The sequence below is a fragment of the Zalophus californianus genome, chromosome 12 (assembly GCF_009762305.2).
Source record: "Zalophus californianus isolate mZalCal1 chromosome 12, mZalCal1.pri.v2, whole genome shotgun sequence".
Lineage (NCBI taxonomy): Eukaryota > Metazoa > Chordata > Mammalia > Carnivora > Otariidae > Zalophus > Zalophus californianus.
In genome coordinates this window covers 101,661,596-101,684,364 of record NC_045606.1, presented here as the reverse complement: position 1 = coordinate 101,684,364, position 22,769 = coordinate 101,661,596, and the positions used below count along the sequence as shown (strand labels likewise).

Genomic DNA, 22,769 nt, shown 5'->3' with positions numbered 1-22,769 from the left:
CTCAGCTTCTTTTTCTTTGCCCTACGTGGTGCAGCGGTGCCAGGACCGGGGCTGCAAGTGCCGGGGCTGGAGGCCCTTCACCCCGTCTGGCAGAATTGGGGTCCACAGTGCTCTGCACTGGCTGGGGGGGGACAGACCCCCAGCTCTGCACTGCAGCAGCCTCACCGACCGAACCCACTGGCCCTCCCGAACGTCAGGAAGTCTGCGTGTAAATGGAGAGGAGAAAAAAGTAGCTGAGAGGACGGGAATGAAGAAATGGGCCGTCATGCGGGAAACCCAGTGTCACATTAACACCTTGAAAGGGGATTGGCAGCGACGGTATCGTCTCTTAGCTCGAGTCTTCCCGCTGCCTGAAAGGGTGACATCCTGTGTTGCTGAGAGCACTGCCGTGCTTTTGGACCCTGAGCAGATCGTACAGAAGCCTGCGAACCGGAGTGGACTCATCCTGTGAGACATTTTCATAGAATGTGATGAAGGACTAGATAGTATCATGACGGATGGGACTCTAGTCATGTGCCAGCGTCTCTTTGTGTTACTATTAGCGATCCATGTTTGAAGACAAGGGATGAACTATGATATTGCAGTTTGTCATAAGCAATATAGATTTGGTCTTTATCCCCATTTCTGGCCTAGAGTTCCTAAAACCCTTGGAACTTCAGTGAGGAGAGGGAAAGAGGCGACTGTTAATGAGGGGACTTCGAGAAAGCACCAGGGGAATAAGCCACGTGATTAGAGTTGGAACTTTCAGTCGTCCCCCCAGGACCTCCAGGGAGGGGAGGAAGTTGGAGGTTGGACTGACTCATTCTCCAACGGCCAGTGCTTTAATCAGTCAGGCCTATGTAAGGAAGCCTCCATAAAACCTACAAGGATGGGGGCGCCTGGGTGGCTCAGTTGGTTGAGCGACTGCCTTCGGCTCAGGTCATGATCCTGGAGTCCCGGGATCGAGTCCCACGTCGGGCTCCCTGCTCAGCGGGGAGTCTGCTTCTCCCTCTGACCCTCTTCCCTCTCATGCTCTCTCTCTCAAATAAATAAATAAAATCTTAAAAAAAAAAAAAAAGAAAACCTACAAGGATGGGATGTGCGGAGCTCCGAGGCTAACCGCCTGGAGGTGCCGCCGGCAGTGTGGCGCTCAGGCAGGACACGGAAGCTCGGGAACTTTCCCCAGGCCTTGCCCAACGCACCTCTTCCATTGGGATGTTCGTCTACACCCTTCATCATATCCTTTCAGAATAAACCAAAACGTAAGTAGTGTATTCCTGAGTTCTGGGAGTCGCTGTAGCAAATAAATTGACGTGGAAGGTGGGGGGTGTCATGGGAACCTCCAATCTACAGCTGGTGGGTCAGAAGCACAGGTGACCTGGACTGGCGACAAGCGGGCAAAGGGGGTGGGGCAGTCTTGTGGGACCGAGCCCTTACTGGTGGGTCTGACACTATCTCTGGGTAGTGTCAGAATTGACTTTAATTGTAGGACACCCAGCAGGTGTCAGAATTGCTCACTGCCGCCAACCTCCACGTTTGGTGACCAAAGTGTGCAAAGCGTAGCAGGAAAGGAGGCTCACAGGACAGCTCAGGGGAGAGCTGGCTTTCCCTACACAGGAGGTGGGCCACGAACAGGGTTTTTCCTCTAGTGTTTACCTCCCTTCCAGTCACTCTGTATGGGATTTGACCGGATCCCCTTCCGGTGCTCCTTTGACGAGGATTTAAGTTTTCCCGACCTTGTAGGAGGTGTGGCTCAGAAGCTTCTCCACGGAGCGCCGGCTCCTGCAGCTGTGCTCCCGCCACGCAGATTGCTCGGACCGGCTTCCCTCCTCCACGTACCCCAGCTTCATCCCTCCCCTCTCTCTCTCACCCCAACCCTGCTCAGTCTTTATTCCCTCCCAGCGGTTCCTCCAGAGTCGGGGGCCCTGACCTCGAAGTCCTGGCGGAAGTGTCAAGCGTCCACAGGAGCTGCAAAGCCACCGCGGGGCGGGCAAGTCCTGCCCGGCTCCTTGCTGTGCGATCCCACCACCGTGCTGGGCGGAAGCCTGCCGCCCGCTCCGTTCTCACTGTAGGATCCGCCGGCTGCCCTGCTCTTTCCTCTTGCCGTGTCCACCCGGGTGCCGGTAACAGGTCTCCCGGCCGTTCACCTTCCCACGTTAGAGATGGTGAAGCTGCCTTGTCACTTGATTTCTGTGAAAATCCCATCCTTGGGTTTGGTCTCCCATCGTACATGGGCTGCGACCACCTTCCCTGTCACTTCAGGCTCCCCCGCGGCGGTCGGTGTCGCAGCCATTTTAATGGGTGAGAAGAGGTATCTGTGGTTTAGTCTGCATTTCCCTCATGACTGCACTGAATACCTTTGCATGTGCTGAGCCATTTATACATTTTTGGCCAATGGTCTATTCAAGTATTTTGCCCATTTTAAAAATTGGGTTTTTTTTTTTTTATTGAACTTCAAGCACTATTCATACACTCTGGATACAATTCTGTTGCTTACCTTTACTTTTTTCAATGTCTTGAGCAGAAGCTTTTAATTTTGATGAAGTCCAATGCATTAATCCTTTATGACTAGTTCTTTTAATGAGTTAAGAAATCTTTGCCTACCCTAAAGTCATTAAGATTATCTTCATTTTCCTCTAAAAGCATTATGGTTTTAGTTTTTCTGTTTAGATCTATGACTCATGGTCAAGTAATTTTTGTGTATGGTGTAAAGAAAGGGTCACATTTCATTTTTGTCCAAAGGCATATATAATTCGTCCAGCACCATTTGTTGTATTTTTCTTTCCCCAATGAATTGTATGGCTACTTTACAGAAAATTGCCCATATTCGTATGGATCTTTTTTTAAGATTTTATTTTAGAGGAGTTGGGGGAGAGACTCTCAAGCAGACTCCACACTGAGCACACTGAGCCCCTATTGGACCCCATCCCACGACCTTGAGATCAGGACCTGAGCTGAAACCAAGGGTCAGACACTCAACCGAGCCACCCAGGCGCCCCTCACATGGATCTATTTTTGTTCCACCTGTCAACTCATTATCCATAAGCCAACATCAACAGCAAGTCTTGAATTAGTGCAAGGACTCCAATCTTACTCTTTTCAAATTTATTCTTTCAAATTTATTTTGGCCACTCTTAGGTGCATTTCCATGTAAATTTAAAGTTAGATTGTGAACTTCTACAAAAAGTCTACTAGGATTGTAGGCATTTTGTAGATCAAACTGTGGGAGAATTAACATCCTGATATTTTCTACTCCATGAATGTAGTACAGTGCTCTAGTTAGGTTTTCTTTCAGCAACGTTTTGTACTTTCCATTGTACAAGTCTTATACTTTCATGTTTTTTTTTTAAGATTTGTTTGAGAGAGAGCAAGCATGAGCCGGGGGTGGGGGGCAGAAGGAGAGGGAGAAGCAGACTCCCCGCTGAGCAAGGAGCTCCATGCGGGGCTTGATCCCAGGACCCTGAGACCATGACCTGAGCTGAAGGCAGATGCTTAACTGACTGAGCCACCCAGGCACCCTACTTTCATGTTTTTTATGCTATTGTAAATTGCAATTACAATACTATTATTTTCCATTCTAAACTGCTCATTGTATAGAAGTACAATCGATTTTTATATTTAACTTTTATTTTGTGGTCCTGATAAACTCCCTTACTGTGTCTAGTAGTATTTTTGAAAACTCCCTATGATTTTCTAATCTTGATTATGGTCTGCAAATACACTTTTGCTTTTCCAATGAATATACCTTTTATTTAATTGCCTATTGCACTGGCTGAGGCCTTCACCACAAATGTTGAATGGAAGTCTAAATACAGGCATCCTTGCCTTGTTCCAAATCCAGTCTTTTTTTTTTTTTTTAATGAGACTACCTACAGTTTTTTCATAGATGCCCTTTATCAAGCTGAGGACTTTTCCTGCCATTCCTAGTTTGCTGAGTTCTTTTTGTAGATGGGTGTTGAATCCCGTCAAATATTTTTTTTCTGCATGATCGTATGCCTTTTCCCCTATATTAACATCATAAACTACACTGATTGTCTAATGTTAAAGGAACCTTGTATTCCTGGGATAAAACCCATTTGTTCATAATGTATCATCCTTTTGTACATATTGCTGGATTTGATTTGCTAGTATTTTATAAGGAAATTTTGCTTCTATATTTATTAAGGATATTGGTCTGAAGTCTTCTGGTGTACAGCTTTTAAATGAATAGTTAAGCCTTGCTCATAATATAAAAAATTGACAAGTTTTCCAGAAGAGGTTGTGTATTATTGGTATAATTTTTTCTCCACTGTTTGATCAAATTCTTTCGTGAAACCATCTGTGCCTGGAGCTTTGTGGGAAGGTTTTTAAACTACAAATTCAATGTATTTAATAGCTGTAGGGCTATTCAGGTTGTCTATTTCTTCAGAGAAATGGGATAATTTGTTTCTAGTAATCTGTCCATTTTATTTCAGCCCATCAAATTTACTGGCATAAACTTGGTCATAATCATCCCGTCTGCAAAACTGAGCAGAAAGTATTGAACACACAGCCCACAATCAACCTTCCACATCAGAGTGGTGCCTTTGTTACAAGCGATGAACCTGTATCGTATCATTATCATCCAAAGTCCGGAGTTTACATTAAGGTTGTGTGTATTGTGTACTGGTTGTGCGTATTCCGTGGGTTTTGACTAACATATCATGACTTGCATCTACCATTATAGTATCATGCATAATAGTTTTATTGCCCTAAAAATCCTCTGTGCTCTATTCACCTCTCCCTCCCCCAACCCATGGTAACCACTGATCTTTTACTATCCCCATAGTTTTGACTTTTCCAGAATGTCATAGAGTTGGAATCATACACTATGTAGCTTTTCCACATTAGCTTCTTTCATTGAATAAAATGCATTTAAGTTTCTTCCATGCTTTTTTGCGGCTTGTTAAAGTTCATTTCTTTTTTGCACTAAAGAATATACCACGGTTTACTTATCCACTCACCAACTGAAGGACATCTTGATTGCTTCCCTGTTTTGGCAATTAGGACTAAAGCTGCTACAAACATCCATGTGCAGGTTTTTGTATGGACCTAAGTTTCAACTCTGTTAGGCAAGTATCAAGAAATTTGATTGCTGGATCGTATGGTAAGAGTATGTTTGGTTTCATAAGAAACTGCCAAACTGTCTTCAGAAGTGGCTGCACCACTTTGCATTCCTACCAGCAATGAATGACAGTTCCTATTGCTTCCTAATCCTTCTTTAACATTTGTAGAATGTCTAGTGAGGTTACCACTCTCATTCCTGATGTGGCTAATTCATGTCTCTTTTTGTTGGCTTTTGATTAGAGGCTTGAAAGTTTTAGTGATACTTGTTTTTTAAATTGAAGTAGTTAACACACAATGTTACGTTAGTTACAGGTATGTAACACGGTGACAAGTCTGTACGTTATGCTCACCACACACATAGCTCCCATCTGTCACCATAAAACGCTATTACAATACCACTGGCTATGTTCCCTATGCTGTGCCTTTCATCCTTGTGACTCACTCATTCCATAACTGGAAGCGTGTACCTCCCACACCCGTTCATCCATTTTGTCCCACCCCTCCAACGCCCTCTCTGGCAACCACGAGTTCTATTTTTTTATGGGTCTATTTCTGATTTGTTCATTTTGTTTTAGATTACACATAAAAGTGAAATCATATGGCATTTCTCTGGTTTATTTCACTTAGCATAATACCCTCTAGGACCATTCATGTTGTCACAAAGGGAAAGATCTCATTCTTTTTTATGGCCGAGTAATATTCTGTTGTATATACATACACATCTTTACCCATTCATCTATCGATGGACACTTGGGTTGCTTCCATATCGGCTACTGTAAACAATACTGCAATAAACATAGGAGAGAATATATCTTTTTATATTTTTTCTTTGGGTAAATACCCAGTAGTGGAATTACCATATCACATGGTATTTCTAAAATTTTAATTTTTTGAGGAACCCCCATACTGTTTTCCACAGTGGCTGCACCAATTTACATTCCCACCAACAGTGCATGAGGGGTCCTTTCTCTCCTTTTTCATCCCTACCAACACTTTTTTTTTTTTTTTAAGATTTGAGAGTGAGAAAGAAAGAGTACATGAGAGGGGGAAGGGTTCGAGGGAGAAGCAGGCTCCTTGCTGAGCAGGGAGCCTGATGAGGGACTCGATCCTGGGACTCCAGGATCATGACCTGAGCCGAAGGCAGTAGCCCAACCGACTGAGCCACCCAGGCACCCAACACTTAATTCTTGTTTGATTCTTGCCATGGACAGGTGTGAGGTGTTGTTTTGATTTGTATGTCCCTCATGATGAGTGATGTTGAGCATCTTTTCCATGTGTCTGTCATCTGTATGTTTTTGGAAAAATGTCAGTTCAGGTCTTCTGCACCCCCCCCCCCCCCGCCCCGTTTTGGTAATCTCTACACCCAATGTGGGGCTCAAACTCATGACCCCAAGATCAAGGGTAGCATGCTCTTCCAACTGAGCCAGCCAGGTGCCCCTCTCTGCCCATTTTTAATCAGATTATTTTGTGTGTGTTCAGCTGTATATTTTTCAATGTCATTTTTGTTATATGGGCATATTTTGGATATTAACTCCCTGTTGGATGTATCATTTGCAAATATCTTCTACCATGCAGTAGGTTTGTTTTGTTGGTTTCCTTTGCTGTGAAGGAGTTTTTTATTTTGGTGTAGTCCCAATTGTTTGCTTTGGCTTCCCTTTCCTCATGAGACATCAGTAAATATGTTGCTACAGTTGATGTCTAAGAGATTACTGGTGTGTTCTCTTCTAGTTTTATGGCTTTAGGGCTCACAGGTCTTTAATCCATTTTGAGTTGATTTTTGTGTATGGTGGAAGTGTTTCATTCTTTGGTATGTAGCTATCCAGTTTTCCCAGTAGGATTTATCTGAACGTACCATCTTCTCTGCACTGTATATTCTTGTCTTTGTTGTAGATTAATTGGCCACATAAATACGGGTTTATTTATGGGCTTTTATTGTTCCATTGATCTGTATGTTTATTTTTGTGCCATAACCACACTGTTTTGATTATTACAGCTTTGTAATGCGTCTTGAAATCTGGGATTGTGATACCTTCAGTGTTGTTCTCAAAAATCCTTAGCTTTTTAGGGTCTTTCTGGTTCCATATAAATTTTGATATTCTAGTTCTGTAAAAAGTGCTACTGGTATTTTGATAAGGATTGCACTGAACCTACAGATTGCTTTGAGTAGTATGGATGGTTTAATAATATTCTTCTAATCCACAAGCATGGAGTATCTTTCCATTTGTTTCATTTCAATGATGTTCTTAATCCGGCTTTAATTTTTTTCCATTATTGTTATTTTCTATTTCATTTGTGTTCTGACATTTAATATTTCTTCTGTTTCTTTGCTCTAACTTTAGCTCTTTTTCTATTTTCTTAAGGTGGAAGCTTAAGTCATTGATTTTATGCTTTTATCCTTTCCTTATATAGGTGCTTGTCCTATAAAATTTTCAAGTACTGCATTAGCTGCATCCTTCAGTCTTTGGTAGGTTGTATTTTCATTTTCCGTTAGTTCAAAACAGCTTTGTAACTTCTTTGACCCACAGGATATTGGGAAGTGTGTTACTGGTAGATTTTCAAATATTTGAAGATTTTCCAGGTATGTTACTTATATTATTGTTGGTTTCTAATATAATTTGCACAAGTTGGATTTGTATAAATTTACTGAGACTTAATATCCCAGGACATGACCTATCTTGGTAGATGTCTCATGTTTAATTGAAAAGGCGGCATATTCTGTCTGGTGTTAGGTAGAATGTTCCATAACTGTTGTGTCAAATTGGTAGACAGTAAAGTCTTCTATATCCTAATTTTTTTTCTGTCTACTTATTTCAATTATTGAGAGGTGTGTTGGAATCTTACTATAGTTGTAGATTATGTCTTTACTGGCAGTTCAATCGATTTTTGTGGCAAGTACTTTGAAGTTCTATTAGGTATTAGCATTAACGTTGGGACTATTTCCTCTTAATTAATGGACTCCTTTATCACTAGGAAACAACCCTTTCCATCTCTAGTAATGTTCTTTGCTTTGAAATCTTCTTTGTGTAATATTAATACAGCTACCTCAGATGTCTTTCAATTAGTGTCCCACGTGCATATATTTTACCGTATTTATGCCTTCATATTTAAAGGGCGTTTCTTGGGGCACCTGGGTGGCTCAGTTGGTTAAGCATCTGCCTTCAGCTCAGGTCATGATCCCAGAATCCTGGGATTGAGCCCCACATCAGGCTCAGCAGAGAGTCTGCTTCTCCCTCTACCTCTGCCCCCACTGCCCCACTGCTTGTGCAGTCTCAAATAAATAAAATCTTTAAATGCCACCTTGCTGCTTTCTGTATGTACCATCTGGTCTTTGAAGTTGAATGACAAAAAATATATAGAATATATTATTCTCCAACATGTTTCTAATATGGTGCTTTGTGGTTTGAGATAAAATAACTGAAAAGGACTCTATATAGACTGCGTCTCCTCTGAGAGGCAATTTTGGTGGAAAAAACCTCCCACTATATTTGGACATCTGCAGTACGAAAAGATGATTCCTAAATTTCTATTTCCTTTTTTCGTTATGGTAAATGTACTCTTTAATCCTTGTCATCATCACCTATTTCAGCCATCCCCCCACCCACCTTCCCTCTGGTAACCACCAGTTTGTTGTCTGTATTAAGAGTCTGCTTCTTGGGGCGCCTGCCTTCGGCTTGGGTCATGATCTCAGGGTCCTGGGATCGAGCCCCACATCGGGCTGCCTGCTTGGCGGGGAGCCTGCTTCTCCCTCTCCCTCTACGGTTCCCCCTGCTTGTGCTCTCTCACTCTGTCAAATAATTAAATTTAAAAAATCTTAAAAAAAAAAAAGTCTGCTTCTTGGTTTGTCCTTTTTTTGCCTTTGCTCATTTGTTTTTAAATTCAACATGAGTTATTAAGATCATATGGTATTTGACATTTCACTTAGCATTATATTCTCTGGCTCTATATGCTGTTGCAAATGGCAAGATTTTCTTTTTTATGAATAATATTTCATTGTGTGTGTGCGTGTACATATAAATTTTGGTATATACATACACACATCTTTATTCACCTATTGGTGGACACGGGCTGCTTCCATGGTTTGGCAATTGTAAATAATGATGCAATAAACATAGGGGTCCATGTATCCCTTTGAATTAGTGTTTTTATATTATTTTTTGTCAGTGCAATTACTGGATCAGAGGGTAGTTTTATTTTTAATTTTCTGAGGAACCTCCACACAATTTTTCACAGTTGCTGCACCAGTTTGCATTCCAACCAACAGTTCAAGAGCATATCTTCACCAACATTTGCTGTTTCTTGTGTTTTGGGTATTAGCTATTCTGACAGGTGTGAAGTGATATCTCACTGCAGTTTTGATTTGCATTTCCTTGATGATGAGTGATGTTGAGCATCTTTTAATGTGTCTGTTGGCCATCTAGATGTCTTCTTTGGAAGAATGTCTGAGTCTTCTACCCATTTTTAATTGGATTGTTTTTTGGATGTTGAGTTGTGTTTTTTATATATTTTGGATACTAACCCTTTATCAGATATGTCATTTGCAAATATCTTCTCCCATCAGTAAGTTGCTTTTTAGTTTTATTATTTCTTTCACTGTGTAGAAACCTTCTGATGTACTCCCAATAATTTACTTTTACTTTTAATTCCCTTGCCTGAGGAGACTGTACCTACAAAAATGTTACTATAACCAATGTCAGGGAAATTACTGCCTGTGCTTTCTTCCAAGGATTTTTATGGTTTTAGGTCTCACATTTAGGTCTTTAATCCACTATGACTTTATTTTTGTTTTATTGTGAAAGAAACTGGTCTAGTTTCATTCTTTTGCCTGTAGCTGACCAGTTTTCCCAACCACATTTGTTGAAGAGACTTTTTCCATTGTTGTATTTATTTCTTTATTCCTTCTTTGTTGAAGATTAATTGTAGGTTTACCTCTGCATTTTCTATTCTATTCCATTGATCTATTTTTATGTCAGTATCATATTGTTTTAATTACTACCACTTTGTAATAGAACTTGAAATCTGGAATTGTGATACCTCCAGTTTTTTCTTTTTCAAGACTACTTTGGCTATTTGGGGTCTTGTAGAGTTCCATACAAATTTTAGGACTGTTCTAGTTTTGTGAAAAATGCTTTTGTTATTTTGATAGGGATTGCATTAAATCTGTAGATTGCTTTAGGTAGTACAGACATTTTAACAATATTTGTTCTTCCAATCCATAAATATGGGATGTCTTTCCACTTCTTTGGGTCATCTTGAATTTCTTTCATCAATATTTTATAATTTTCAGAGTACGGGTCTTTCACCTCTTTGGTTAAGTGTGTTACTAAATATTGTTTTGGCTGCAATTATAAATGGGATTTTAATTTCACTTTTGCTGCTTCATTATTAGTGTATAGGAATGCAACAGGTTTCTATACATTGACTTTGTATCCTGTGACTTTACTGAATTCATTTATCAGTTCTAGTGGTTTTTTGGTGGTCTTTTGGGTGTCCTGTATATAGATAGTATCATGTCATCTGCAAACAGAGTTTTGCTTTTCCTCACCAATTTGGATGCCTTTTATTTCTTTGTTGCCTAACTGCTGTGGCTAGGACTTCCAGTTGAATAATGTTGAATAAAAGTGGTGAGAGTTGACATCCTTGTCTTGTTTCTGACCTTAGGGGAAAAGCTCTGTTTTTCACCTCTGAATATGATGTTAGCTCTGGATTTTTCATATAAGGTCTTTATTATGTTACGGTATGTTCCCTCTAGACCTACTCTGTTGAGGGTTTATATCATGAATGGATGCTGTACTTTGTCAAATGCTGTTTTCTGCATCTATTGAAATGATCGTATGATTTTTATCCTTTCTCTTACTGATGTGATGTATCATGTTGTTTTGTAAATACTGAACGCCTTGCATCCCAGGAATAAATCCCACTTGATCCTGGTGTATGATTTTTCAGTGTATTGTTGGGTTTGGTTTGCTAATATTTTGTTGAGGAATTTTTGCATCTATATTTATCAGAGATATTGGCTTGTAGTTCTCTTTCTGTGGTGTCTTTATCTGGTTTTGTTATCACAGTGACACTGGCCTCATAGAATGAATTTGGTAGTTTTCCTTCCTCTTCTATTTTCTGGAATAAAAGTTTGAGAATAGGTATTAATTCTTTAAATATTTGGTAGAATTTGCCTGTGAAGCTGTCTCATCTTGGACTTTTGCTTTTTGGGAGTTTTTTTGATTACAGATTCAATTTCATGGAGGTTAATTCAAATACATGAAGGCTAAATAACATGCTACTAAAGAAATGAATGGGTCAACCAAGAAATCAAAGAAGAAATTACATGGAAGCAAATGAATATGAAAATACAACAGTCCAAAATTTTGGGGATGCAGCAAAAGTGCTTCTCAGAGGGAAGTATATAGTAATACAGGCCTACCTCAAGAGGCAAGAAAAATCTCAAATAAACCACCTAACCTTACACCTAAAGGAAACAGAAAAAGAACAAACAAAACCCAAATCCAGCAAAAGGAAGGAAATATAATAAAGATCAGAGCAGAAATAAAGGATGTGGAAACTAAAAAACAAACAAACAAACAAACAAGAGAACAGCTCAGTGAAACCAGGAACTGGTTCTTTGGAAAGATGAATAAAATTATCATTCTCTAGTCACACTCATTAAAAAAAAAAAAAGGACCCAAATTAACAAAGTCACTAATGAGAGAGGAGAAATAACCAATACCACAGAAATACAACTGTAACAGATTATGAAAACCTATATGATATGCCAATACATTTGACATCTTAGAAGAAATGGATAAATTCTTAGAAACATATAACATACCAAAACTGAAGCAGGAATAGAAAATTTGAACAGACCAATTACCAGCAGTGAAACTGAGTAATCTAAATTTGTATTTCTGACATCTATGTTCTGGGATCCTGACCTCTATACCAAATGCCTATTCTACCTGGATGATTCATAGGCAGCTTTAGTAGAAACTATCCAAATTCACAGACTGTCAGCATCAAATTCACAAAATTCAAGCTAAGGAATGGTGCTGTGACCTAGCTTATTGGCTCATTAGCTGAACGCAGGTATCCTGCTCACTATATGATATACACAGCGCAACACAGATCAGAAACCCCAAAACAGGAGCAGACCAAAAGTCCCACGTAAGTCATCAAAAGGACCCTTTATTTTAAATGTCCATAGTACCATAATTCATCAAAATAATTTATAATAGTTAACTGCCTCTTAAATATATAATCTTATAAATGAGGCCTTCTGAAGTTAAAAGTAATGTGGATTCAGTTTGTTTAAAATTATTTAGGACATGATAATAGAAGTAAAAAAAAATTGTTTCCTATGCAGTCCTCCTAAAAAAGGAAATCATGACAAGTTCCTGATCAGACAAATGCCATTCCATTATTAAAAGGATTAAAAAGCATAAATAAGTTTGAACAGAAATGTCAATTTCCTGGGTTTGTCCTTCTGTGCAAACCTGACCCTTTATAGAGTTAAAATTGTATTCTAGTTTCTCACCATAAGCAAGAAATTCCTTAGCAGCTCAGAAATGATGTTAATGTCTTGGTAGAACGGATTCCCTCACTCTCTGATGATCACTCTGTGTTCCAGTCTCTAGTATATCTGCTGTCTCATCCTCTCAAAAATGGTTCTACTTAATCAGGAAATCAGACAGGGATTTTCTTGTACCAGCAACTTCTCAAGCCTCACACCTTACAGAGGCGGCAAACACTGATGAGTTACCATGCCAGCCACAGCGTCCACTTTAACCTTCCAGATGCCACTGTTGTGAGGAAGAGCCATCACAGATTGCCATCGCAACATAGCCTTTGTGACTCAGTGGATCGACCACTCTCAGGCACTGTCCAACTGACACCTGGTACAGCCGATTACTCTTCTGGAAAAAACGTAGCAAGAAAAATATACCACCAGTTAATTGCTTTAACTTAAAAACCTTGCTGCCAGAATGTGGTAGAGAGGATACAGAAATCCAGAAGAGGTGTGGAATATCTCAGATGCTTTACTTACCTAAGGGATACTATAAACTCAGAACTACTTTCTACAAGGTAAACTAGGAGTGCGTCTGCCATGCCCCACCCTTAGCCCTGCCTGCCTCCTCACACACTCCCATCCTCACTAGCAAGCTCCTCACCCCGAAGGTCCACTGCTGGGATCCTCCTGACCCGTGGCACTTCATGAGTCGTGGTGGGTCCGACGAGCGAGTTTCTGACATATCCAGGCAAAGGAGGTTATTTAACACCAACTCGTGTTCTTCATTATAAATCCAAATCTAAGGAAGAAAATCAAAGATCAAAACTCCAAGGTCCACTTTAGATTTTGGAATTCAGACTGCACCCCAGGTCACGTATCTGTGGAAGAAGAATGGGGTTATTCTAGGTGGCCTCAGAACAGGAAAAGACCAACAAACCTGAGTCACATGCAGGCAGCATCAGTGCAGTTATCTGAAAATGGAAGGAACCAAACACAGGAAAATGAAGTGTAATCCCAGGAAGAAACCGAATCAGTGTTAACTTTTGTTCACTGACTTTAACCCAACTGACTGAATTAACCGAGCACATGACTGTAGACATTTTCCAATTCTAGGACTTCACAATCACACAGCACTCTCCATCCCCGGGGCCCATCCCTGGATGGCACAGCCCCAGAGGTGCCCCCCGGGCCTGCGGACAGAAGCACACAGGCGCTTACTCTCAGATGTTCCTCCCCTGCTGGGCAGTGCTATGGTGGGGGGGGGGCTGCTATGTCACATCATCCTGGGGAGAGTTCTACTCTAATCTGAGATTACAACACCATTTGGGCTGAGATGATGATTTCATTGGAGGGCCCGGAAGGAGGGTTTTCTTTAGATGTGCAGATCTTTGAGGATAGTCTTCTCTATGGTCTCTCAGATTATTTTCAGGAACAAAGGCCTAAAATGTGTGTGAGGAATAACTTATTTTCCAAACTGCACCCTCACTAAATCCACAAGGAATACACTTCTGTCTCCGAATTATTTCACTCATTAGTATTTCTACCCCCAGGCCCAAAATGTATGTGTGCCGCCTTCGTTAACACGAAGAGTTCTATAAACAGAACTTTCCGCAACAATGCTGTTTTACAACCTATGTTGTCCAACATGGGAGCCACATGTGGCTAGTATGACTGAGGAAAATAGTTAATTGATTTCATTGTAATTAAATGTAAAGAGCTCCAGGTGGCTGGTGGTTACAGTATTAGTACCAATCTATATGATCCCAACAAACAGGAGTATAATTCCATCTCCTCAAATTCCTTCCATTTTCTGGGACAAATCTCAGCTATCTCATCCCACATCACTAAAACCATCAAAGCATCGCTAAGAGGGTCCACAACGCTGATACCTCTCAGACCCAGACACAGCACAAAACCCCTTTTAGATCCTAGTTTCCGGTGTGGACAACATCTTCCATCCTTTGCAAACCCCCTAGAAATAAAAGGTCTTCTATGAAATTTCAGAGGACACACGCGATCTATCCTTTTTAATCTTTTTTTTTTTTTTAAAGATTTTATTTATTTATTTGACAGAGACACAGCAAGAGAAGGAACACAAGCAGGGGGAGTGGGAGAGGGAGAAGCAGGCTTCCCGCGGAGCAGGGAGCCCGATGCAGGGCTCGATCCCAGGACCCTGAGATCATGACCTGAGCCGAAGGCAGACGCTTAATGACTGAGCCACCCAGGCGCCTATCCTTTTTAATCTTGAGTGACACCATCCCCAGCACTCAAGTAGGAATGAAAATCACCTTCCTGTGACATGTGTTCAGCACCGCAGAGGCGTGAGGTTCTACAACTAGGGGACTAGACTGCCATTATCAGATACGAGTCAGTTTGAAGTTACAGTTCCAAACTCACGTAAGTTTTTTGCTTATTTTTAGGTCTACTTTAACACCACTGAAAGGATTCTGTGAATGAAATGAACTGATATTTTGTTGTGGTTTCTTCTGATGGGACTACTAAAACTCAGAGCAATATGGTTTCAGAGAAAACTCTACAGAAGATATTAATTCATCTCTCGCAGAGCTAATGTGCTTGCCCAGAAGGACAGGGAACTTCCTCTGCCACTTCTAACCTTCACGGAGCTTTCAGGCTTTCCATGTACTTCTAACAAATAGCAAAGGGAGGAAAAATATACAAAGGAGACAAAAATAGTTGTATTGCATGATCTCTAAAGTCATTCCCAACTTAAACCAGATCATCTAAGGAAAGTCAGATTAAAATCTTCAGGGTCCCCTCCAGTCCCCTCCTCAGGGACCGCCAGCAAGTTCCCTTTACTGAAGGACACTTTCCAAGGACTGGTTGAGCCAGAGACTTGACTCACCTGACTTGGGTCACTGTAGTCACATGCTTTAAGCACCACCAGGCCTCCTTTTTGACTTGGGCGGCCCTGGGCCACCAGACACTTGTTGGTCTGGAGGTGATAGAGCTGTAAAAGGAGAGATTGCACTTGTCAGAAGACACCTTAGAATGCTAGATGTGAAAATACAGCCCCAAAGTTATGAATTTCAAGGGTCATAAAAGTATAAGCATTTTTTAAATTCCTAAATTCTAGCTTCAGTACATAAGGGTATCACAAGAGACTTCAAGGTTATAGGCAATTTTAACAATACATGCAAGCAGTCTCAGGTAGAAATTCTGCCTAAAGACATAGGTTTACTAATTCTACTATAGGGGAGAAAGGAAGTTAAAGCATCTCTGCCCTAAAGAACCTTAAAATGAAAAAGAGGAAATAATAAAAGGTACAAACCAGACAGTACATAACCGAATGTAATGTACATGCTAAACTGAGATAAACACAGAACAAGAACTGCAAAGGTGACACAGAAAAGCAACAGAGTGTCTGTAGTTTGGGTAAAGGATTACTGTGAGTGTTAGAGGGGCTTAGATGTACGAGGCAAGAATAATGGAAAGAATTTCCACTATATGGACAAACCCTGATACGCATTTTTCCTTAAAAAGAGAACACCTTGACTTTGTTTTCAATTTCGTAAGAGGAAGGGGAAAGCTCTAGTGAGCAATCATGGAGGGACAGATGGCGCCATGAACGATACTAAGGAGCAACTTCTTAACACAAAAGAAAACTGGGCAACAATCAGAGTACACTTTCAGAAAGCAAATTCTAAGAAATGATTCAGGAAAAAGGTATGACTTTATGACTAGACCCCTAAAATTTAAACATGATACAGAACTGTGAAGAAACTCCTTCAGAAACAAAAGGGAGCATCTACAGAAATATGAGCGCTCGGCCCAGCGGCTGGAGCCGGAAGGCCATGACGCCATCTTTCACCCGCTGTCTGGAGTCGGTTCCAGAGCTTCGGCCCAACAGCAGAGAGCGGCCCCATTTCTCCTTTTGTTTTCCTTTTGGGACTGGTCTCTGCCAAACGAGTTTTAAACTCACAGTGCCTTTAATGGTCTGCTCACGTTTATGTCCATCTTCTTGGAAGCGAGCACAAACTTACAGCAGTCATGCACTCTCTACAGCTGCAGGTGAAGGACGTTAATATTAACAGTGAAGATATTAACATTTCTAAGGTCCTGAGTGGAGGAAGGTCCCACCAAAAGAATACAACGGAAGCAAGCTAAAGTCTATCACTGAAAGGGTACTTGCAGTCTAAACTGTCATTTATTGTATCATACAACTTTTAACCAAACACTCTGATGATATTACTTCCTTACCCTTCCACGCTGAAGGACTTTGGGGCGTTTTGGCCCTCTATTGATAAAAATGGGTTGCTGGGGTTTGGCGTTGGGCCCAGATATCTGCATCTCCGGGTAAATATTATCCAGATACCATTTAAATGATTTACAACCCAACTTCTTCCTCAATTCAACACGCTCACTGATATTTCCATAGCTTTTGGTCCTCAGATCAGGTCTTAAGGAAAAATACTGCTCCTGAATTTTAAAAAGAGAAATGAAAAATAAGAGAATAGCTTTTTTGTTTAAAATGGGTATTACCAATTATACCTGACATTTAAAGAACTGAAAAAAAAAAAAGGATTATCAGCAAAAATATTTTTCATGACAGTGTTTTGATTTTGCCAAAAAATGTCAACATAAAGTTTTCACACAGTTAGGTCCATCACTGACAGTAAGACATCTTAAATTCTAAGATACACCCCAATTTCAGAAATGGCAAACATGTAAAACATGATCTGAGACTCGATGAGGCAGGTGACGCGTGAGGCTGGCAGTTCTCGGACTCCGTCAGGACTCTGGAATCTTAAAAGACAAAGACTCCAAGGAGCTTCTGTTTGTGTGAGTTGTATCTACTGGTATTTACCATATGAAAAGTTAAAACATTTGTTAATTCGTTAAAAATAACTCATTACCTATCAACATAAACGTGCTTTGAACAACAACAAAAAATGTAGTGAGAATAGTGACACTGCTTCACAGTTTTATAGCTTTACACGTGCAGAGTCTGGCTAAGAAGAAGTCAGCTGAATTTTCATTTCTGCATTCAACCTGTTACTGTCATGTTGTCTGGTTAAATATATTTTTAAAAATATGAGTGTATGAAAATATATAGTTTAAAATGGAATTTTTTTTGGAAGGAATATTTTAGTAGCAGTTTGAGAATTACAGCTATTCTTTTTTGATATATTCCTCTAAGATTTTATTATTTATTTGACAGAGAGAGCACGAGCAGGGGGAGCGGCAGGCAGAGGGCGAAGCAGACTCCACGCTGAGCAGGGAGCCCAATGCGGGGCTGGATCCCAGGACCCTGGAATCATGACCTGAGCTGAAGGCAGATGCTTAAACGACTGAGCCACCCAAGCGCCCCTCTTTTTTTGGGATTTTACCAAAACTCTAACTTCTCATATTCCACAATGTAACTAACCTTTATATCACTGAGCTTTTTGTACCGTTGCATTAAAATCTACTGCTCTATCCTGCTCTTTGAATGGATTTTTCACCCATCCAAGATTTGTATACCATCATGCATTAGTCATTTGGAAAACACTGCTCCCTGGGTTGTGAAGTTCCAAATACTGACAAATGTCATTATATAATATAAAAAGTTATATTCATAAATATTCCTACTCTCATCAAATAAGCATTTAAGTACTGGAAGCCATCAGGCTCACAGGGATGGATACAAGTTTTCTGCTTACAACAAATGCTATCACAGTTGAAGTGAGAGGCTAAGTTATTAGTTCATTTTTGAGAATGTCTGCCAAATATCCAAATATAAATAACCATGGTTTGTGAGCCATTCTTTTACATAAAAAGTGTTCCATGGAGAAAAGTGACTAGTTCAGCTCACAACTCACACAACTGCACACATCTTCCCCTGAAACGGGCACTGTATTTCGGTCTACAGCAAAAGGTGCTTTCTGCGCACTTAGCGTGCCTCAAGGCACTCGGGGCACATCAAGATTTAACACAATTATTTCTACTACTCAGCTGCTTTTGCAGCATCAGTGCAAAGTCAACATGGAGAAAATGGCAAATACTGTATTATCCGGCTATGAAAACAGCTATGCCCTGGCAAACCTCCTGAAAGGGTGGCCAGGATTTACATGGGCCTGTGAACCACTTTCTGAGAGCTACTGGGAGATAGTGTGACTCAAAGCTGAGGAACACGGAGAACGAACTCGGGAGTCTAGAAGAGGGAGAAGGGAGGAGATCTGCAGTGTGCCAGGAGCATGACCAAAGCCCCCAAGCAGTGATGTTCTCCCCACAGTACACAGCACACACCTCCATGCTCAGTACTGCACCGTGTGAAGTCACTGCATTCCCTCAGTCATCTCTGACTCTCCCAAATCCCAACACAGAGCCTGGTGTATAGTAGATATTCAAACGCTCGTTTAAAAAAATTGTGCACAAATGTTCACAGCAGCATTTCTCATAACTCATGAATGGACACAATGTGTATTCACACAATGGAATATTATTTGGCAATAAAAAAGAATGAAGTAACACTACATGGTACAATATGGATGAGCCTGAAAACATCACGCTTACTAAGGTGGTCACAAAAGACCATGTATTGTAGGATTCCGTTTGTAGGAAATGTCCAGAACAGGCAAATCTAGAGAGTCAGGAGGTAGACTGGTAGTTGTCTAGGGCTGCAGGAGATTAGGGGGTGATGGTTAAAAGGATATGCAGTTTCTTTTTGGGGTGATAAAATGACTTGTGAATTATACCTCAATAAAGATGTTACAACAGAAGTATCACAGCAGAAGAGAAAGTGGGAAGGACCACCACACGTGCAGACTGAACAGGGCAAGTGGTGAGACTGGGACACAGCGAAGCCCAAGGAGCAAAGGAAAGGAGCCACGTTCTGTGGGAGTCAGGGGAACAAAGACACTGAAAAGAGAATTTCTTCTGATGATAGCTGTATTTCCTTTTATAGAGTGGTCACTTGGAAAATTAAAAGGGTCACAACAAAAAATGAGAGGAAAAAGAAATGTAGAAAGGGATGGCCGTCCCACAGACACATGCCGGAGTGAAAAGACAGGTAAGCAGAGCCGTCTGCGAAGAAGCAACAGCCTAGCGGCCCCTTCCACCACAGTAACTGACTCTCACCTTATATTCATCCAACCAAACATGTGCCAGCCTCAGGGAGTTGTGGGTCATGGTGTCCTGGCCTTCAGGAGAACCATACGGTCGCCTTTTTCGGAAAATGTGTCCGACTCTAGAGCAAGGGATGATGAAGAGTTTACCTCCACACATCCAAATCTGGTCAGGAGCAAAATATGTATTAATAGTTGCCTCGCACTGTGATGAAATCAATATATGTGTTTTCTTGAAATTAATCTTTATTAAATAGGTGCTTATGCGACTTTGCAAGATGTTTTATATAACTATCAAAAACAAGAAAGTCAAAGGGTACATTAAAAAAATTGTCTTTATGATTAAAAAGAAACAAAATTCTAAAAAAGTGTAATATTCTTTTACTACTCTGTGTCTAAAATCGCACTTACCACGTACTTTGCTGTTTTAACAGATCAAGGAACTTGATCCTCAGGACTTAAGGACAAAGAATGCTTACTGGCTCGTCTTCTAATCTCATTTATTATTATCTAATCTCATTATTTCCTGGTACTTTCTTATAACATGTACATATACAGGAATAATGAAATATACTGAATAATTCTATTAAGATTCAAAAGATCTTAGTTCTCATCTAAATTTTGCCCTTGGCCATCTGGGTTACTTTATATGGTTATTTTAGTTTTTGTGGGACACCATTACCTTATGTCCAAAATAAGACTGAACTAACGATATCTATTATTTCTTTCAACTTTAAAATTCTGAAGATTATGTAGGAAAAACTACCTTTTAAAAACACTGTGGTCAATACACTGCAAAAATACAAAATGACACATGCACAACATACTGTGGTATTGTGGGGGTTCTGCTGTGCAGCCCAGGAGCTGGGAAGTGGAGAGTGAGGACATCTGCTAGTATGCAGAGGTCCGTGTTCTTTCCCTGGCCCTCGCTCTGCCCTTGGCAAAAACTGTCCTCCAACCCCCAGTTCCCGGAGTCCCAGACCCCACCTATACCACCATCTTTCCAACTTTTGCAGCTGGAGAGGAGACCCAATTACGAAAGATTAATTCCTTCCTCAGGTTGGACGGACTTGTATATGTAAAGGATTCTGCTAGCTACTCCTGAAAGTGGGATGGGGAACTATTAATAATTTTCCTGGGAGAACAGGTGTGAACCAGGATGGTCTTGAGCAATCAGGGAAATCCGATCACCCTAAATATATGTGTCTAGGGTTAACAAATAAGATTAATAAACTGACAAAGAACAAAACTAGATTAAATGCATGCTTAGGGGCGCCTGGGTGGCTCAGTCGTTAAGCATCTGCCTTCGGCTCAGGTCATGATCCCAGGGTCCTGGGATCGAGCCCCGCATTGGGCTCCCTGCTTTTCCCTCTCCCACTCCCCCTGCTTGTGTTCCCTCTCTCACTGTCTGCCAAAAAAAAAAAAAAAAAAAAAAAATCTTAAAAAAATAAATACACGTTTAGACAGCTGAAATTATACCCAACCATTCATTACAACCTTCCTTTTTAAATTCTTATAAAATAAAGCTGCTTAAATACTTTCCACACTTTGAATGGATATTATCCACATCACAGATTATGATAAAGTAGCATTCATTAAGGACAATTTGTTAACAAAGATAATCAAAGAGAACTGACAGAAAATATGAGATTGTAGATGAAAATTATATTCTACTACACAGAGTTAAAGATGAAAAAATTACCCGAAATGATATTTCTAAATTTTCTCCTCCCCAGATATCCATGCCACTGTCATACTGTCCAAGTTCATTGAAATAGTGTCTGTTCATGGCAAACAATCCTCCAGCCATTGTAGGTGACCTAGAAAAGGAAATAATTACTGTACCAATTCTACACAGCCAATTATCTACCATCTTTATTTTAAAAAAAAATTCAGTGCACCTTTGTAACATCACTAATGAAAACCAGATTAACTATTATGAAACATTTTATCTAACATCAGGGAATGAGCTGGGCCACATAACTGAATTTTCTAGATTGCCAATGATATACTAGATATCTGGCAAACGAAGGCTACTTTTCTAAGCATCAAAAGTACTTTTTAAATTATAACACTGTTCTTAGAAATAGAGATATGAATTCCTTTTGATAGTCTCACAGAACAGTGAGATAAAAACTGGACTCCAGAGCCTACCAAGGGGAGACCAGACAAACTTTGACTTACACCAGTGGCTCTCAAACAGGATGATTTTGTCCCCAAGCAAACATTTCATTAATGTCCGGAAACATTTTTAGGTGTCAAAATGGGGGTGGAGGGAGTTCTACCGGCAACTGATGGGCTAAAGCCAAGCACGCTACTACATATTCTAAAATGCACAAGACAGCACCCACAACAGAGAAGTATCTGGCCCAAAATGTCAATACTGCTAAGACTGAGACTGTTAATGAGAGAATCTGAAGGAGACTGGCCCTCAAAGAGACACAAGCTCAGCTTCCAGCTGTCTCACTTCCTGAAACTGAGTTAAAGTGATGGTAGATTTCAGCGTCCCAAGCTCCCTGCTAGAAGTGAAGCAAAACTTCTCTGCAGGGAGAAAACACCATCTCAGGTATGAATGTATTTCCATAATTTTTCATGATAGTGTCTGCCACCAAACAAAAGTAAGCAACTAAACAAATAAATAACCAGGCAACCAGGAAGATAAAGCACATGAAAGAAAAACAAGAGAAACAATCTACAAGAGAAACAGATGTGCAGGGGTTTCAAATAATGTAGTTATCAGGCAGAGACTTTAAAATAACTGCTCAATATATGCAAGGATAAAAGATGCAAAATTTGGCAGATAGATAGATATGATCAAAAAAGAAACCAAATTTATGCATATCTGAAAAACCCTTCTGACAAAGAGAAGAAATTCAAGCAGCCAATGAGAGGCTGCCTTCAAAAATAAAGGAGTGTTGCTGGCTTCTCACCACAAACAGTGCCAGTGGTTCTTGAACGATTACCTTCCAAGTCCCAAGAATCTACCCACCAACGTAGAAATGGGTATCAAGTAAAATTATACCTCAAAGTAATCGTGAAAGGAAGACATTTTTACAAAAAGCCAGAGAGAAGTAATCACCAGAAGGTCCAGCCAAAGGAAATACATTTAAAATGTCTTCTTTAGTCAGAATGAAAATAATCCC

The 22,769-nt window shown here is 40.4% G+C and overlaps 1 protein-coding gene across 8 annotated transcripts in view; it reads right to left on the bottom strand.

Moving 5' to 3' along the window:
- Nucleotides 1-10,875: 10,875 nt before the first annotated feature.
- GALNT11 (polypeptide N-acetylgalactosaminyltransferase 11) overlaps nucleotides 10,876-22,769 on the bottom strand; it is a 54,433-nt gene continuing 42,539 nt past the window's right edge. For 6 of the 8 annotated variants that reach the window (XM_027574723.2, XM_027574724.2, XM_027574727.2 and 3 more), the window contains 6 exons: nucleotides 21,329-21,446; nucleotides 19,640-19,792; nucleotides 16,781-16,999; nucleotides 15,426-15,530; nucleotides 13,224-13,361; nucleotides 11,770-12,968 (listed from right to left, as the gene is read on the bottom strand). In XM_027574723.2, coding sequence (XP_027430524.1) covers nucleotides 12,837-12,968; nucleotides 13,224-13,361; nucleotides 15,426-15,530; nucleotides 16,781-16,999; nucleotides 19,640-19,792; nucleotides 21,329-21,446 — 865 coding nt within the window. In that variant the 3' untranslated portion in view covers nucleotides 11,770-12,836. Of the gene's footprint in view, nucleotides 11,179-11,769; nucleotides 12,969-13,223; nucleotides 13,362-15,425; nucleotides 15,531-16,780; nucleotides 17,000-19,639; nucleotides 19,793-21,328; nucleotides 21,447-22,769 lie in introns of those variants that run through there. The other 2 variants (XR_003516607.2, XM_027574720.2) reach the window with 2 other exon arrangements.